Here is a 17,315-nt window from a genome sequence, read left to right as displayed (position 1 = left end):
CTCCTGCCAGCGGGAGACCGGGAGATTTTTAGACCGTAGGGCCAGCAGGACGGCCTTCCAGACCATCCCATTCTCCCTCTCCACCTGCCCGTTTCCCCGGGGGTTGTAGCTGCTCGTCCTGCTCGAGGCAATGCCTTTGCTGAGCGGGAATTGATGCAGCTCATCACTCATGAAGGAGGATCCCCGGTCGCTGTGGACGTAAGAGAGGAAACCGAACAGAGTGAAGATGCTGTTGAGGGCCTTGATGACTGTGGCAGACGTCATATCGGGGCATGGAATGGCGAAGGGGAATCTGGAGTATTCGTCAACCACGTTAAGGAAGTACGTGTTTCGGTCGGACGAGGGGAGGGGCCCTTTGAAGTCCATGCTAAGGCGTTCAAAGGGACAGGAGACCTTCACCAGGTGCGCTCGGTCTGGCCGGTAGAAGCGCGGCTTGCACTCCGCGCAGACCTGGCAATCTCTGGTGACAGCCCTGACGTCCGCAATGGAGTAGGGGAGGTTGCGGCCTTTATGAAGTGAAAGAACCAGGTGACCCCTTGGTGACAGAGACCATCGTATTGGGCCCGGAGTCGGTCCACTTGTGCGCTGGCACATGTACCTCGGGATAGGGCATCGAGGGGCTCGTTGAGCTTCCCGGGGGACACAAAATCTCGTAATTGTAGGTGGAGAGCCCGATCCTCCACCCCAAGATTTTATCATTTTTGATCTTGCCCCGCTGTGTGTTATTAAACATGAAAGCAACCGACCGTTGGTCAGTGAGGAGAGTGAATCTCCTGCCAGCCAGGTAATGCCTCCAATGCCGCACAGCTTCTACGATGGCTTGGGCCTCCTTTTCGATGGAGGAGTGCCGAATTTCGGAGGCATGGAGGGTGCGGGAAAAGAATGCCATGGGTCTGCCTGCCTGGTTGAGAGTGGCGGCTAGAGCGACGTCTGATGCATCGCTCTCGACTTGAAAGGGGAGGGTCTCGTCAACCGCGTGCATCGTGGCCTTGGCGATGTCGGCCTTGTTACGGTTGAAGGCTTGGTGTGCCTCGGCCGTCAGGGAGAAAACTGTGGAGTGAATGAGTGGGCGGGCCTTGTCCGCATAGTTAGGGACCCACTGGGCATAGTATGAGAAGAACCCCAGGCATCGTTTGAGGGCCTTGGGGCAGTGGGGGAGGGGGAGTTCCATGAGGGGGTGCATGCAATCGGGGTCGGGCCCTAGGACTCCATTTTGCACCACATAGCCGAGGATGGCTAAGCGGTTGGTGCTGAACATGCACTTCTCCTTGTTGTACGTTAGGTTGAGGAGTTTGGCGGTATGGAGAAATTTGAAAAGGATGGCGTCGTGGTCCTGCTGGTCGTGGCCGCAGATGGTAATGTTATCCAGATACGGGAAGGTGGCCCGCAGTCCGTACCGGTCAACCATTCGGTCCATCTCCTGTTGGAAGACTGAGACCCCATTAGTCACGCCGAAGGGAACCCTAAGGAAGTGGTAAAGGCGGCCGTCTGCTTCGAACGCGGTCCGCCTTGCGGATGGGGAGCTGGTTGTAGGCAAATTTTAGGTCCACTGTAGAGAAGACCCGGTACTGTCAATCTATTAGCCATATCAGATATGCGTGGGAGGGGGTATGCGTCGAGCTGCGTGTACCGATTGATGGTCTGACCGTAGTCAATGACCATCCTGTGTTTCTCCCCAGTCTCTACAACCACCACTTGGGCTCTCCAGGGGCTGTTGCTGGCCTCGATGATGCCTTCCCGCAGTAGCCGCTGGACCTCCGACCTGATAAAGGTCCTGTCCTGGGCACCGCACCATCTGCTCCTGGTAGCGACGGGTTTGCAATCCGGGGTGAGGTTCGCAAAGAGTGAAGGTGGAACGACCTTAAGGGTCGTGAGGCCACATACAGTAAGGGGTGGTAGCGGCCCGCCGAATTTCAGGGTCAGACTTTGGAGGTTGCACAGGAAGTCCAGACCGAATAGCACGGCAGCGCAGAGGTCGGGGAGGACGTAGAGCCGGAAGTTGCTGAACTCTACGCCCTGGACTGTGAGGGTGGCGGTGCAGTACCCCTGGATCTCCACGGAGTAGGATCCGGAGCCAGGGAGATGCGTTGGGTAATGGGTGTACCACAAGGGAGCAGTGCCTTACCGTATCGGGGTGGATGAAGCTCTCCGTGCTCCCGGAGTCGAGAAGGCAAGGTGTCTTGTGGCCATCGACTTTCACCGCCGTTGTCGCGGTTGCGAGGTTGTGTGGCCGCGACTGGTCGAGCGTGATGGAGGCGAGCTGCGGCTGGTGTTCATGGGCCCCGGGCTGGGCGGCGGCGGTTGCGGGTGATGAGTGGCCCGATGAGGTGCCCGACGAGCAGAGGTCCTGAGGCGCCGTCCAAAATGGCGCCGAAGATGGTGGCGTTAAAGATGGCGGCACCCATGGGCCGCGCGAGGTCTGATGGGGGGAAGATGGCAGCGCCCACGGGCCGCATGAAGTCTGATGAGGGGAAGATGGCGGCGCCCGCGGGCCGCACATGGGGTACGGGGGCAAAAATGGCGGCGCCCACGGGACGCACGATGGGGGGTGCAGGAACAATGGGGCTGGTTACAGCGGCGATCGACCGGGCCTGGCACACCGCAGCGAAATGTCCTTTCTTCCCGCCGACCTTGCAGATTGCGCTCCGCGACAGGCAACGCTGGCAGGGGTGTTTTGTCTGCCTGCAGAAGTAGCACTTGGGCCCCCCGGGGTTGGCTGGCTGCTGCGCGGCGCAGGCTTGTGTTGGCTGGGGGTGATCGCTGGTGGGGTCCACGATGTCCAGGAGGGGGGCGCTGTGCGGTCGGGGGCGTACGCTTGCACATTACGGGAGGCACCATTAGCAGATGTACGCCGACCCTATGCCCGTAACGAAAGCATCCCTGATTAAGAGTTCGGAATGCTGAACGGCTGAAACTGCCTGGCAATCGCAGTTCCTCGCCAGGGCGTGCAGGGCGCGCCAGAAATCTCCCAATGACTCACCGGGGAGTTGTTCTCGGGTGGACACGAGGTGCCTGGCGTAGAGTTTGTTGATCGGCCGGGTGTAGTTCTCTTTCAGAAGCGCCATGGCCTCAGTGTAGTTGGGCGCGTCCCGGATAAGAGGAAAAATATCGGAGCTCAACCGTGTGTACAGGATCTGTAGTTTCTGTGCCTCTGAGGGTGGTTCTGTCGCTGATCCGATGTAGGCTTCAAAGCAAGCTAGCCAGTGGTCGAAGGCCGACGTGGCGTTGTCTGCTTGAGGGTGCAGCTGCAGGCGATCCGGCTCGATGCGAAGGTCCATCGCTGTAAAATCTCTGCGTAATAAATTGATGCACTATCAATTACGACGAGACGAGAGTAGAGAGTAATCGAGGCTTTATTACACAGAGATGTGTGGCCTCCTACAGCTGCGGCCGAAATGGCTGCAGCTCGGTGAGCACACACATTTATACTCTGCCTACTGGGCGGAGCCAACAGGCAGGGATCTACCTCCGTACCTGCAGTACAGGAGCCTGACCGTATTACACCTCATATGTGCACTATATACAACAGTGGTGACTACCATAACCTCAAACTTTAATAGGCAATGTCTTGACCAAATTTCTGGTCCAAAATCAAGACCATAGTGACTACCAGTTTTGTTGCAAATTTAGTGACTATTTTAATGAGGACGCATTGGGCAAACTTTGGATTGGGTTGAGACTGAACCTGCTCATTGCGTTTTTGGATATTTGAAGCAAGTCAGCAAGGGCTTGAATGAACCACGTTTGCATGTTGTAACTCACTGCACTACCAGCCATCACCATTTCCTAATACGCAAGAACTATAAACAAGGAAGACTCCATCAATTTCATTTGATTCTTAAATTCAGTACGTGTCCGTTATCATTAGTAATGAGTTTTCACATCAGGTTACGGTCTTCAAGAATACAGGAACAAGAAAAGGCCATTGCTGAGAATGCCTTGGAATGGTCTTGATCAAGGTCTGAGTGGGCTAGGAGTCAAAACTACCCATAATGCGACAATCACACATACAGGTACCACAGAATGACTGGTACAGTAAATGAAAAAATGACACATTTACTCTGTACAGTATTATCTTGAATTTGGTGCTTTGACACATTGTTCAGGCAGAGTAAAGTAAGCTTACTCTGAAGCTAACTAGACCATCCAAAGCATTGGCACCCCTAGCCTTGGTGACACATCATTTTTTTCAAAAAGCTATTCATTTTGATTCATCTCCTAAACCAGTGAATATACTATTTATCCAAATACCCAGTTACCAAGATTATATCCCTTTGAATCTTGTTGAATTAAATGACTTTCCCCCTTGTTTTGAATAGATCCGCATTCACTGCAGGAGCTGCCAAGTGTATTTCAATATTAACTTATCTTCAAAAGAAGATACTCAAATTACAGCCTAATTCTTAGTTAGTTTATTTATATTACAATGACACCCAGCGTGAAAATAATGCCATGTCCTTTGCTTTTAGGGGCTGTTTAGCACAGGGCTAAATCGCTGGCTTTGAAAGCAGACCAAGGCAGGCCAGCAGCACGGTTCAATTCCTGTAACAGCCTCCCCGAACAGGTGCCGGAATGTGGCGACTAGGGGCTTTTCACAGTAACTTCATTTGAAGCCTACTTGTGACAATAAGCGGTTTTCATTTCATTGAGAAATTTTAAATAAATTGTTTGGACTACACTTTCTCATCTCCTGTCATGACTCAAAATTGTAGCATGGCCTCATCAGGGTATCTATGTAGAATAGACATCTACTCTGAGTTTATATTAGCTGGGCCAACTACTGGGATGCAACACAGTGGTTTCAATATTTGGGCAACACACCCTAACTAGACTTGCCTTATGAATTACCGTATAGGTGCAGCACGGTGGCACAGTGGTTAGCATTGCTTCCTCACGGCGCTGAGGTCCCAGGTTCGATCCCAGCTCTGGGTCACTGTCCATGTGGAGCTTGCACGTTCTCCCCGTGTTTGCGTGGGTTTCGCCCCCACAACCCAAAGATGTGCAGGGTAGGTGGATTGGCTATGCTAAATTGCCCCTTAATTGGAAAATATTAATTGGGTACTCTAAATTAATGTTTTTAAAAAATGAATTACCTTACATTTCTCAATATTAAATGACACTCTCCAGTCATCCACCCAGTCGTTCAGGGCCTCTGAATTTCTCTTGAACAATATCACTGCGTCATTTTCGTCAAAAGCTTCACTTTCCCACAGCACTTATTGTAATTCACAAACATTCCAATTGCAATAACCCCCAGCAATGTCCCTGTTATGTACAACAAGGGTTCGGAATGAATCCCTGTGGGACTCTGTCAATCACAGCCGTCCAATTAGAATCTTCATCAATAATAACTACCGTCTGTTTTCCATTATCTATCCAATTAAAAATCCAATTTACAACTTTATCTTATGTCCCATGAGCTTCCATTTCAGCCATAAGTCATTGGACTATGGACTTGCATCTCAGACTACTTGCATTGATACAGGTATGGTCTGCTCTGTAAGCATAGATTATTGATGAAGGGAAACTAACCCACAAATGGCAACTGAAGAGACAATTATCATGAATATGTGTGATTTCTTTTACCAGAGCACTCTGTGTTTACTCATTTAGATTTGCCTGGAAGCAGTGAGAATTCAAATGCTAGATAAGAACAGAGGAACAAGAGTAAGCCATTCAACCCTTTGAGACTCTTCCACCATTCAATTAGATCGTGCAACTTAACTACAACCAGCCACCTTCATTCCACAACCCTTAATGTCCTTGCCAAACAAAAATACATCAATCTCGGTTTTGAAATTTACATCAGCCCCAACAACACTCCCACCCATCCCCATCACCTCCACACCTTGTCCCCAGCAGCTACTGCTTTATTGGGGGAGGGAGTTCCAGATTTCCACTACCCGCTGTGTGAAGAAGTCCTTCCTAGCATCACTGATGGATGGCCTAGCTCGAAATTTAAAGATTCTCCCACCTAGGAAATAGTTTCTCTATCAACTTCTTGAATGATTAATGGTTCATAAGCCCTCTTATTAAGACATTTTTATCATTACTAACTGTGAAATACATAATACGAGCCTTCCTTGCACAAATACTGAGGACCCAGGGTCTCACCCTTACATATTATTCTTCAAGGGTATTTATAAACGCAATCACCATGGTGAGAGTCGGGTGCTGCATCTTTGCTCAGGGGTCTAGTTCTTACAGAATTGCCCCATTCATATTGGGGCAATATGGTAGGGCGGCATAGTAGCACATTGGTTAGCAGTGTTGCTTCACAGCACCAGCGTCCCTGGTTCAATTCCCGCTTGGGTCTGTGCGGAGTCTGCACGTTCTTCCTGTGTCTGCGAGGGATTCCTCCGAGTGCTCCAGTTTCCTCCCACAAGTCCCAAAAGACCTGCTTGGTAGGTGAATTGGACATTCTAAATTCTCTCTCTGTGTACCCGAAGAGGTGCCGGAATGTGGCGACGAGGGGCTTTTCACAGTAACTTCATTGCAGTGTTAATGTCAGCCTACTTGTGACAATAATTAGATTATTATTATATTGTTGGATGGATTCCATAGCAGATCAGAAAAAACTATTATGAATGTGCAGTTAGGGCAGCACAGTGGCACAGTGGTTGGCACTGCTGCCTCACAGCACCGTGGACCCGGCGCACCCAAATTCTCAAACCATCACGGCCTCTAAACAGGCAAACCTAAACAAATGAACATAGATCTTTACAAAGAGAAATAATAACCTTCAATGATATGGGCATTATTCCTTTGTCCTTCCAACTTGTTGAAAATAGTTAGCATTCTTGTGTCCATCTTTCCTCCAAGGAACAGCTTCCAGGTGGATCTTTCCTTATTTATCTACAAATGAAATCAGGGCTGACAGCAGCTGGTTCACCCACCCACCGATGGGAGGGCCCAGGAAAAGGTGGCAGGTTAGGTGGATTGGCCATGCTAAATTGCCCCTCAGCATCCAAAGGTTGGTTGTGGTATGGGGATAGTGGAGCAGGCCTAGGTAGAGCTCTCTCTCAGAGGGCCAGTGCAGACTCAATGGGCTGACTGGCCTCCTTCTGCACTGTAGGGATTCCATGATTCTATAATATACCAAAATAGGCCACCTAAATGCGGAGACATCCAACTGAAGGTACTGAAAGTAACTTTGAGCAGAAAATCAGAGAAGGAACTAATTAAGTGCTCCACCACACCACTTCCAAAGTAAACTAGCTCCCCATGCTCCAGTGAATCAACTTCAACAGCCCTGTCTGCTTCTTCAGGTCTCGCAAGGCTCCAGTTCTATTAGCTCACCAGTTAGCCCAACCCATATCTTTTTTTTTTAATTAAAATTTAGCGTACCCAATTATTTTTTCCAATCAAGGGGCAATTTAGCGCGGCCAATCCACCTACCCTGCACATTTTTGGGTTGTGGGGGTGAAACCCACGCAAACACGGGGAGGATGTGCAAACTCCACACGGACAGTGACCCAGAGCAGGAATCGAATCTGGGATCTCGGCGCCGTGAGGCTGCAGTGCTAACCACTACGCCACCGTGCTGCCCCAAAACCCACTGAGTTGGTAGTGTTGACCCGACCTCCCAACATCTTGCACTTCAACCAGCTTTTGGTCCAGCTGCTCTTGAAAATAGTTCCTCTTTGATAAGCACACGAGCAGCCTGACACAAGCGCAGGTAGAAGGCAGAAATATCCAATCCTTTAGCTTCAAGGGCTGTTGAGATAAATGGGGTGGAGCCTCGGAACCATGCAATTTACACCCATGATCCTATTAGTTTGCAGGTGTGTCCAGTTGCATCCTCGAACGAAAGAGAAAATGCTGGAAAACCTCAGCAAGTCTGGCAGCATCTGTAGGGAGAGAAAAGAGCTAACGTATCAAGTCCAATGACTCTTTGTCAAAGAGTCATGGGGAGAATGTGCAAACTCCACACGGACAGTGACCCAGGGCCAGGATTCGAACCTGGGTCCTCAGTGCTGCAGTCCCAGTGACAACCACTGCGCCACGTGCACCCTTAATTCAATTTAAATAAACACTGGTATCAATAACAGTGTCCATGAGGTTGCTGGATTGTCATAACATCTCAATTTTAAACATTCTCCTTTAGGGAAGGAACCTGACATCCTGACACAGACTGGCGTTCCGAGATGCCAATCCCGCACCAGCATGGTTCATTCTTAACATTCCTCTGACAAAGAGTCTTTCAGACTCGAACCGTTGGCTCCCTTCTCTCTACAGAGGCTGTCAGACCTGCTGAGATTGCCCGTTCGGCAATGGCATTTTCGGGGCTTTAAGCCCGGTCCCAGGGTCCGCGGAGGCGGCAGAAGCAGGGAGAAGGCACGGAGGAGGCACAGTGAAGACACAGGAGGAAAAAAAGAACAAAGAAAAATGTCGAGGGTGAGCAAGAAAACGGCCGGGAAAAAAACAGCTGGATGTCCGTCGGGGAGTGGAAAGGTCGCCGCGGGGTCACCAGGAAAAATGGAGGCTGGAGCACCAGGGAAGGCCGCACTGCTTACGGCTGAAGAAATAACCACGGTGATGGCTGCGGAATTTGAAAAGCAGTTGGCGCAAATTGCGAAATGCATGGAGACGGTGAGGAAGGAGATGAGGGAGGTTTTGAGTGTGCTGGTGGAGGAGGCGGTTTCCCCGGTGAGGATGGAGGTGGCGAGCGCAGTGGCGGAGGTGCGAGAGCAAGGGGAGGCGCTGAAGGAAGTGGAGAAGACGTTATTGCAGCACGGTGATCAGCTTGCCTCGATGGGGAAAGGGATGCGGAAGGTGATGGATACTAACAAGGATCTGCGAGGAAAAATGGAAGACCTGGAAAACAGATCCAGGCGACAGAATTTGAGGATTGTGGGGCTGCCCGAAGGAGTTGAAGGACCGAAGCCGACTGAGTATTTTGCCGCGGTGCTGGCAAAACTATTGGGGGAGGGGGAGGATCCCTCCCGATATGAACTGGATCGGGCTCATCGGTCGTGGAGGCCTGTACCAAAGGCGAGTGAGCCGCCAAGGGCAGTGACTCTGTGCTTCCATAGGTACAGGGTGAAGGAGAAGGTCCTGAACTGGGCCAAGCAGAAGCGGGTGGTGCAGTGGGCTGGAGCTGGTATACGTGTATACCAGGACTTTACGGTGGAGCTGGCAAGGAGGCGGGCTGCCTTCAACCGGGTGAAGCGGGCACTGTACATTAGCAAGGTGCGGTGCGGCATTGTATATCCAGCGAAGCTGAGGGTGACTTACACGCTCAGGGACTTTTATTTTGGAACGGCGGAAGCAGCGGAGGAGTTTGCGAAAGCAGAAGGACTGTGGCAGAACTGACAAATTGAGGAATGGCCATGTGCCGATGTAACCTCATGACTGTATTTTCTTCTTTTTTGTATCACTGCGCGTGGGTGTAGAGATTAAAGGAGCCAATGTGGTATATATTTGGACAAGGGAAGGGGCGGGACTTTCACTCGAAATGAGAGTTCTTTGGGGTGTAGGTGGATATACGGGGTTTGTGTGCTAAAAGGGGATCGTTGGGCTTTCCTAGGGCCGGGCAAGGGGGAAAGGGACCCGGGCGGGGGCCCCCACGCTGGCCGGTTTAAGCCGGCCAGTGAACGGGAGTGAGGTGGGGGGAGGGGCTGCGGCCATCGGAGCCTGGCAGAACAGGGTCCGAGTGGTCTAGCTGGGGTGGAAAGTTGGGGGGAAGGAACCGAGGTTGGGAGGAGGGGTTTTACAAGAGGCAGTGGACGGGAGGAGCTGGAGACCTGCGGTTGGGGGGGGTAGGTGGGGGGGTGGAGAGCCGTGTAGATTAAGGGTGACTATGGGTAATCCCTGGTTCCTTTTTGTCATTTGTTTATGTAAACATGCGGGTTGAGGTTCGGGGGTTGGTGGGTAGATGGGATCGTTGTTATTATGGGGACTGACATATCTTGCTGATTATTGTTTATTGTTGATGGATGTAAATGTGGGAAAAAATGTGAAAAAGGAGGAGAATAAAAAAAAAAAGACCTGCTGAGATTGACCAATATTTTCTGTTTTTCTTTCAGATTCCAGGATGAACAGCTTGTCGTATGAGGAACAGTTGAGGACTCTGGGTCTGTACTCGTTGGAGATTAAAAGGATGAGGGGGGATCTTATTGAAACTTACAGGACACTGCGAGGTCTGGATAGAGTGGATGTGGAGAGAATGTTTCCACTTGTAGGAAAAACTAGAACCAGAGGACACCATTTCAGACTAAAGGGACGATCCTTTAAAACAGAGATTAGGAGGCGTTTCTTCAGCCAGAGGGTGGTGAATCTGTGGAACTCATTGCCGCAGAAGGCTGTGGAGGCCAAATTACTGAGTGGCTTTAAGACATGATAAATGTGGCTGCACGGTGGCACAGTTGTTAGCACTGCTGCCTACGGCCCTGAGGTCCCAGGTTCGATCCCGGCTCTGGGTCACTGTCCGTGTGGAGTTTGCACATTCTCCCCGTGTTTGTGTGGGTTTCGCCCCCACAACCCAAAGATGTGCAGGGTAGGTGGATTGGACATGCTAAATTGCTCCTTAATTGGAAAAAAATAATTGGGTATTCTAAAGTTAAAAAAAAGACAGAGATAGATAGGCTCTTGATTAATAAGGGGATCAGGGTTTATGGGGAGAAGGCAGAAGAATGGGGATGAGAAAAATATCAGCCATGAGTGAATGGCGGAGCAGACACGATGGGCCGAGTGGCCTAATTACGCTCCCATGTCTTATGCTCTTATCTGCAGAAATTTGCTTTAATTTCCCTCTGAAGTGACTTAGCCAGCCACGTGGTCGTACTTGAAACCGGCAAGGGCACTTTCACGGCACAGTCCGCAAACCAGGAAAATGAGGGATGGGTAAAATATACCAATCGTGTCACCAAAAACCCAGAGGAATTATTATTTTAAAATATTTATGATTTTCCTACGGTATTGAGTGTTTTTCTGTTGGAAAAATATTTCGCCACTAGGCTTCACGTCCCCTTGGTGATTTGTTTGTGTGCTTCAGTGTTCTTAGGTTGGTCACACAAGGTGTGGAAATTAGCCCATAGGATTTCAGCTCCAATGTTTACACTAGATTCCATTATTTCACCTCCCTCACATCCCAGACACTTCCATACCAACTCTTGATCCCAACCAACATAATATTTATCATTATGCTGTTTCCAAAAATAAAATTAATCTTTCTCAGCAAAGAAACAAGCATTTTGATTCTCGCCTAGTTCATAATGAAATTAATTCAAGTGCTGTACTCTATGGATGCAAAAAAAAAGCCATACATATGAGAGGATCTGTGATAAATTTCCAGATGACTATCTGGTTACGTCACACTGGTTTGTGGCCATATTTCTAAACAGGAACATCAATGGAGGGGAAGACGGTCGGAAAGTCCTCCATTCAATTATCTACCAGAAGGGGATTCCCCAGAGGGTATCAGCATGCTCTGTTTTTTTCATCCCCAGGGCCTGTGTACCAACTGGTCGGAAAAATACATTGCACAGAAAAACATTTGAATCAATAAATATTTGGTGGAGGGGGAGTTTATTGGTCTATGTGTTTAACTATTATAATCATCTCCCCAGTTCATTGTAAATCAGGTAAAACTATAGATGCTGATTTGCACAAACTCCATCTTGCTCCTTCTTCACCAGAATCTTAGAATCCCGACAGGGCAGAAGGAGGCCATTCAGCCCACCAAGTCTGCACTGACCCTCCGAAAGAGCACACTGTCCCCCCCCCCCCCCCCCCCCCCCCGCCGCCCTATCCCCGTAACCACACCTAACCTTTGGACACTAAGGGGCAATTTTAGCATGGTCAATCCACCTAACCTGGAAATCTTTGGACACTAAGGGGCAAGTCAGTGTGACCAGTCCACCTAACCTGCACATCTTTGGGCTGTGGGAGGAAACCGGAGGAAACCCACACAGGCATGGGGAGAACGTGCAAACTCCACAGTCACCCGAGGCCGGAATCGAACCCAGGTCCCTGGTGCTGGCACACTGTGCCACCATGCTGCCCTTGTGATATACATGTGTGTTTAAAGAGCAGCCTTTTAAACCTACTGTTTACAAAGGGATAGTTTAATTGAGGCCATTGATTATCCATCATTCAGTACTTTATATACTTCTCAGAGTGGTACATTTAATTGTAACAATCATTATTATTTTTAAAAAGGTAGTTTTACATTTGAAACATTTAATGGTGGCTCACAGAGTTTACAACATTTGAACTCCAGTAGCTGAACATTGGAAATTGGGATAACTATTGTAAAGTAAGCCACTTTGGTTGTGGTGGCGGGGGTGAGCAGGGAGAGGGAACGAGGAGGTGTGTTGTGACATTGATGTATGCACTTATGTCACTGAACTAGTAATCCAGAGGCGCAGCTCAATGCTCCTGGGACACAGGTTCAAATCCCAGCATGGCAGCTGGCGAGATTTAAACGCAATTAATTAACAAATAAAATCTGGAATCGAAATCTACCCTTAGGAATGGTGACTATGAAACCAGCATCGATTGTGGTAAAAGCCCATCCATTGACAGAAAGGAAATCTGCCCTCCTCACCCTGTCTGGCCCAATATCTGACTCCAGACCCAATGTTCTGCCCTTTACCGCCTCCTGAAATGGTCCAGAGAGCCACTGGGTTCAAGGGCAATTAGGGATGGGCACTTTGCAAGTGACACCCGCACCCCATAAAAAATAGAAAGCAATGATACTTGATTTAATATGTACTCATGTCCAATCGCCCCCCCCCCCCCCCTCCCCACCCTGAGACCTGAATCACTTGGAATTGAGTCAATTTTACATTCGGATCAATAAGAAATTCGGTATAAAATGGAATTGGAGTAGAAACCGACATTTATAATTTATACATTGAACGGTGAATTTACTGAGGAACACACTGGTGAGGGTTTTGGTGAGAATGAAGGATTTGCCCATTTCACATCTGACTGTGTGAAATAAAGCCCCAGGTCTACCGTGACACGTTCTCACTGGGGGGTTGGGGGGGGGGGGGGGCGGGGTGGTCACTTCAGTTTCTTAAAACGAAAATAAATCAATCATTTTTCTTTTCGCTACCGATCTCGACCTGTCACCTGGGATGGGGGGCGGCGGAGGCTTGTGGTCCAGCCCAGTGTGGGGATAGCTCCCAGCAGCTGGAGGGAAACTAACGGGCTGATGCCACACTACACGTGCGGGCACATTGTCCTGGATTGTTTCAGTGCGAGGGGGCAAGGTGGGCAATGACTGAGAGAGAGGGGGGGGGGGGGGGGGTCACAGTCTTGTGTGTGTGTGTGGAGGGGGGGGGGGGCTGAAACAAAGAACAGGAGCAAATATTCCAGTCAATTTCACTTTTTGTCGATATCTATTATTTCCTTATAGTGAAATTGAAGGTTTTTTCGGGGGGGGGGGGGGGGAAGTTATTTTTAAGGAATACGCCTGTCAAATGATATGGAGATAAGGATTGTGCTGGTTGTGAAGGCTGTGTGATTGGTGACACACTTCAGATCGAACGCCTGATGAATCTGATCCAATTGCATGACTTTCACAAAGGGGGTTCAGAAAGTAAAATTAATCAATCTACCCCCCCCCCCCCCTCCATCTGGTGTCAATTCTACACAATGGAACAGAGCCGGGGGGTCAGATATGTCTGGGGATGTTAGCAAGGACACAAGCATCATTTCAATGGTGCCCCGCAAAGCGCTCGCATTGTTTAATCCTCTCCGAGCCCTGGACTCTCTCAGGCAGAGAGGGTGCAAATATTTCCATTGCTCAGCACGTTGCGGCAATTCCTAATAACTCAAGAGGCATTTGGTGTCTGATTTCAGCCCGGTTACATTACCCGCTTCGGTTGAGACTTTGCAGACGGGGCTCTCGGTAACCACCTCGCTTTGCCCAAAAGCAAAAGGGCGCTGGAGCCGGAGTGAAGGGGGGGGGGGGGGTTGCAGAGAGAGACTCGGGGGCTCGTCACCGAGGGTAATATCACCGGGAGCAATTTCACAGGAGAATCCCAACCCCCCCCCCCCCCCCCCCCCACGCGCCCCGGGGCCGGCCCCGGCTCGGGCTGGGGAAGGGAGAGGGGACAAGGGGAGAGAGGAACAGGGGAGGGGAGAGGGGACAAGGGGAGGGGGACAAGGAGAGAGAGGGACAGGGGAGGGGAGAGGGGGACAAGGGCAGGGGGAGCGGGGACAAGGGCAGGGGAAGAGGGGGCAAGGGGAGGGGAAGAGGGGGCAAGGGGAGAGGGGACAAGGGGGAGGGGGGAGAGGGGACAAGGGGAGGGGGAGAGGGGGACAAGGGGAGGGGAGAGGGGACAAGGGAGGGGAAGAGGGGGGGGCAAGGGGAGAGGGGACAAGGGGAGGGGGAGAGGGGACAAGGGGAGGGGAGTGGGGAAAAGGGAGGGGAAGAGGGGGCAAGGGGAGGGGGAGGGGGGACAAGGGGAGGGGAGAGGGCACAAGGGAGGGGAAGAGGGGGCAAGGGGAGAGGGGACAAGGGGAGGGAGAGAGGGGACAAGGGGAGAGGGACAAGGGGTGAGGGGGCACGGGGAGAGGGGACAAGGGGAAGGGGGACAAGGGGAGGGGGAGAGTGGACCAGGGGAGAGGGGACAAGGGGAGAGGGACAAGGGGAGAGGGGACAAGGGGAAGGGGGACAAGGGGAGGGGGGGCAAGGGGAAGGGGGACAAAGGGAGAGGGGATAAGGGGAGGGTACACGGGGAGAGGGGAGGGGGGGACAAGGGGAGGGGGGGACAAAGGGAGGGGGGGTCAAGGGGAAGGGGAGAGGGCACAAGGGGAGGGGAGAGGGGGACGAGGGGAGAGGGGATAAGGGGAGGGAGGACAAGGGAAGAGGGGACAAGGGGAGGATACACGGGGAGAGGGGAGGGGTGACAAGGGGAGGGGGGGACAAAGGGAGGGAGGTCAAGGGGAAGGGGAGAGGGCACAAGGGGAAGGGGACAAGGGGGAGGGGATAAGGGGGGGACAAGGGGAGGGGGATAAGGGGGAGAGTGGACAAGGGGAAGGGGAGGGGACAGGGGGATGGGACAAGGGGAGGGGGGTGAGGGGACAAGGGGAGGGGGAGAGGGGACAAGGGGAGGGGGACAAGGGGAGAGGGAGCAAGGGGAGAGGGGCTAGGGGAGGGGACAAGGGGACATGGGCCAAGGGGAGAGGGGACAAGGGGAGGGGGGCCAAGGGGAAGGGGAGGGGACAAGGGGGGAGAGGGGACAAGGGGAGGGGGGGACAAGGGGAGGATGGGTGGGGACAAGGGGATGGGATAGAGGATGAGGGGAAGGGGGAGAGGGGGCCAGTAGAAGGAGGGGAGAGGACAAGGGGAGGGAGAGAGGGACCAAGGGGGGAGGGGTGGGGACAAGGGGAAGGGAGAGGGGAGGAGGGGTGGGGACAAGAGGAGTGGGTGGTGAAGGGGGTAAGGGGGTAACAAAGTCTGCCCAGGACCCTGACCACCTAGCTCTTCCCTCTTTAACAGGGAACACAATAAGGAGGGGGGGGGGGGGTATAACACGACAGGGCGATTCGAGTGAAAGAAATTCATTCCATTCAATCTCCGTGCACACGAATGAAATTTAAAAACCCGATGCATCTATTTTCCACCCCCACCCCCAAACTGATGCCGCTATCGATACCATGCCCTTGTGATAATGGCAAGAGGCAATGTTTTAATTGCAACATTCTGACTGATGTTAAATGAAATCTGTACCCGGTCGCTACATTACACATGTTACTTTCCTTTTCCAAATCGATACAACCAGCCCTAAATCGCCCAATGTTAAAAGTAAATGGTGTAAAATACTTGGGTCTGGTTAACATTCTGAAGATATGTAAGCGGAACACAGCTTGTATAGTATGAGCTCCATATCTAAAACTCATTTTTAAAAAAAATTATCAACCCAAATCCCCCCCCCCCCCCCCCCCCCCAGCTCGGAATCTTATCTAGATTTTTCCTGGCGTCAAACAGAACAATTGGCTTAAAGATTCTAATCAACAGGACAGATCCATATTTGTTGCGCCTCTTAAACAGCAATTACACAAATCTAGTTGCATTATTATTTCAGCCGTTTGAAAAGATATTGGACATACCTCGAGTTAAAGAATACAGCAGGATTAAAGTAATCAGCCACATGCCATAAACAGCACCTATTTCCCTGTGTGTGTGTGTCTTATATCTCAGTGTGGTGGAGAGAAAGAGAGCTCTGATTCCTCGCTTTGGTTGCTGGAGTCTGCGAGGTGAAAGGCAGTAGCGGTTTCCCAAAGCCAAGCTTGAGCTGGCAAGGTGGGAAGAGCCATGTCGCCCCGCCCAGCTCACAGAAATCTGGAGATAACACAACACACACAACAGCTACAGCACAGGCTGTGTGTGCACCATCTGACAACACACACATCTTCTGTTTATTTTTTTTTAAAATCAAATAACATGCGAAATTTTTGCACAATGCACCCTCTGTAAGGGAGCAATGAGAATTGGGTTAGGAGGAATACTGACAAGGTAGAGAAATTCGTTAACTACACACACACACAGCATCCTGCTGCACAATCCGAGCTTGAACCCCATCAGGATTTTAACACACTGTTTTCTATGACAGCGAATCCGTACCAACTCACGCTGTCAGATCGTCCAAAATTAAATGGGATTGAAATCGTCATTAATAGCAAGAACTCAAGTGAGATGCCACCAGCAAAGATCATGAAAAAGGCAAAGGCGACTCCCCAAATTCGGCTGGGGCCAAAGATCGTGAACCGAGAGTTGGGGGGTAGGGAACCTGTTTTTTTGGGGGAGATGTTCATTTTAAATGGCCCGGATTTCAGAGCAACTGGACAGGTGGTGGTGGGGGGGGGGGGGGGGGGGGGGATCACAGGGCAGGATAAACATTTGACAAAAGAAGCGATTAGGTGAAACATTCCCCCCCCCCCCCCCAACTTATTCGAAAGGAAACCAATGTTAGAAACAGAGATCATCAGAATGTAACTATCGCTGATACAGCTCTGTGCAGGGTGGAGTTGTGAGTGACCTGCCCTCAAATCACCCAGAAATCAGCCTCAATAGTGTGGCAAAGGGCAAGAATGAACCACTTATTTATTTAAGAATGATGCATATATATATTTATTAAAGGCACCGAATTTAAAAGGCCCACTAAAATTGGATAGCTTAGCTGAGTGTCGACTGGATGGACTTGACCTGGTGACCAGACAGAAGTTAGAAAGTTTTCAAAAAGTTTCTCATTCGTGACTGGTGTGTGTGGACTCCCTCTGCTGGCCATTTGGTTCATGCTAACAGTCAATTGTGCGTCTGTGAATTCATTTAAACAACATTTCACTGCACTCGAGCA

General features: G+C 50.8%; 1 protein-coding gene across 3 annotated transcripts in view; it reads right to left on the bottom strand.

The window, feature by feature from the left end:
* dscaml1 (Down syndrome cell adhesion molecule like 1) overlaps nt 1-16,207 on the bottom strand; it is a 692,721-nt gene extending 676,514 nt beyond the window's left edge. For all 3 annotated transcript variants that reach the window (XM_072486516.1, XM_072486518.1, XM_072486519.1), the window contains exon 1: nt 16,069-16,207. In XM_072486516.1, coding sequence (XP_072342617.1) covers nt 16,069-16,111 — 43 coding nt within the window. In that variant the 5' untranslated portion in view covers nt 16,112-16,207. The remainder of the gene's footprint in view (nt 1-16,068) is intronic.
* Between the last annotated feature and the right edge of the window lie 1,108 nt (nt 16,208-17,315).

The sequence above is a fragment of the Scyliorhinus torazame genome, chromosome 21, assembly GCF_047496885.1.
Source record: "Scyliorhinus torazame isolate Kashiwa2021f chromosome 21, sScyTor2.1, whole genome shotgun sequence".
Lineage (NCBI taxonomy): Eukaryota > Metazoa > Chordata > Chondrichthyes > Carcharhiniformes > Scyliorhinidae > Scyliorhinus > Scyliorhinus torazame.
Note: the sequence above shows the minus strand (reverse complement) of the source record. Positions and strands in the feature narration are given on the sequence as shown.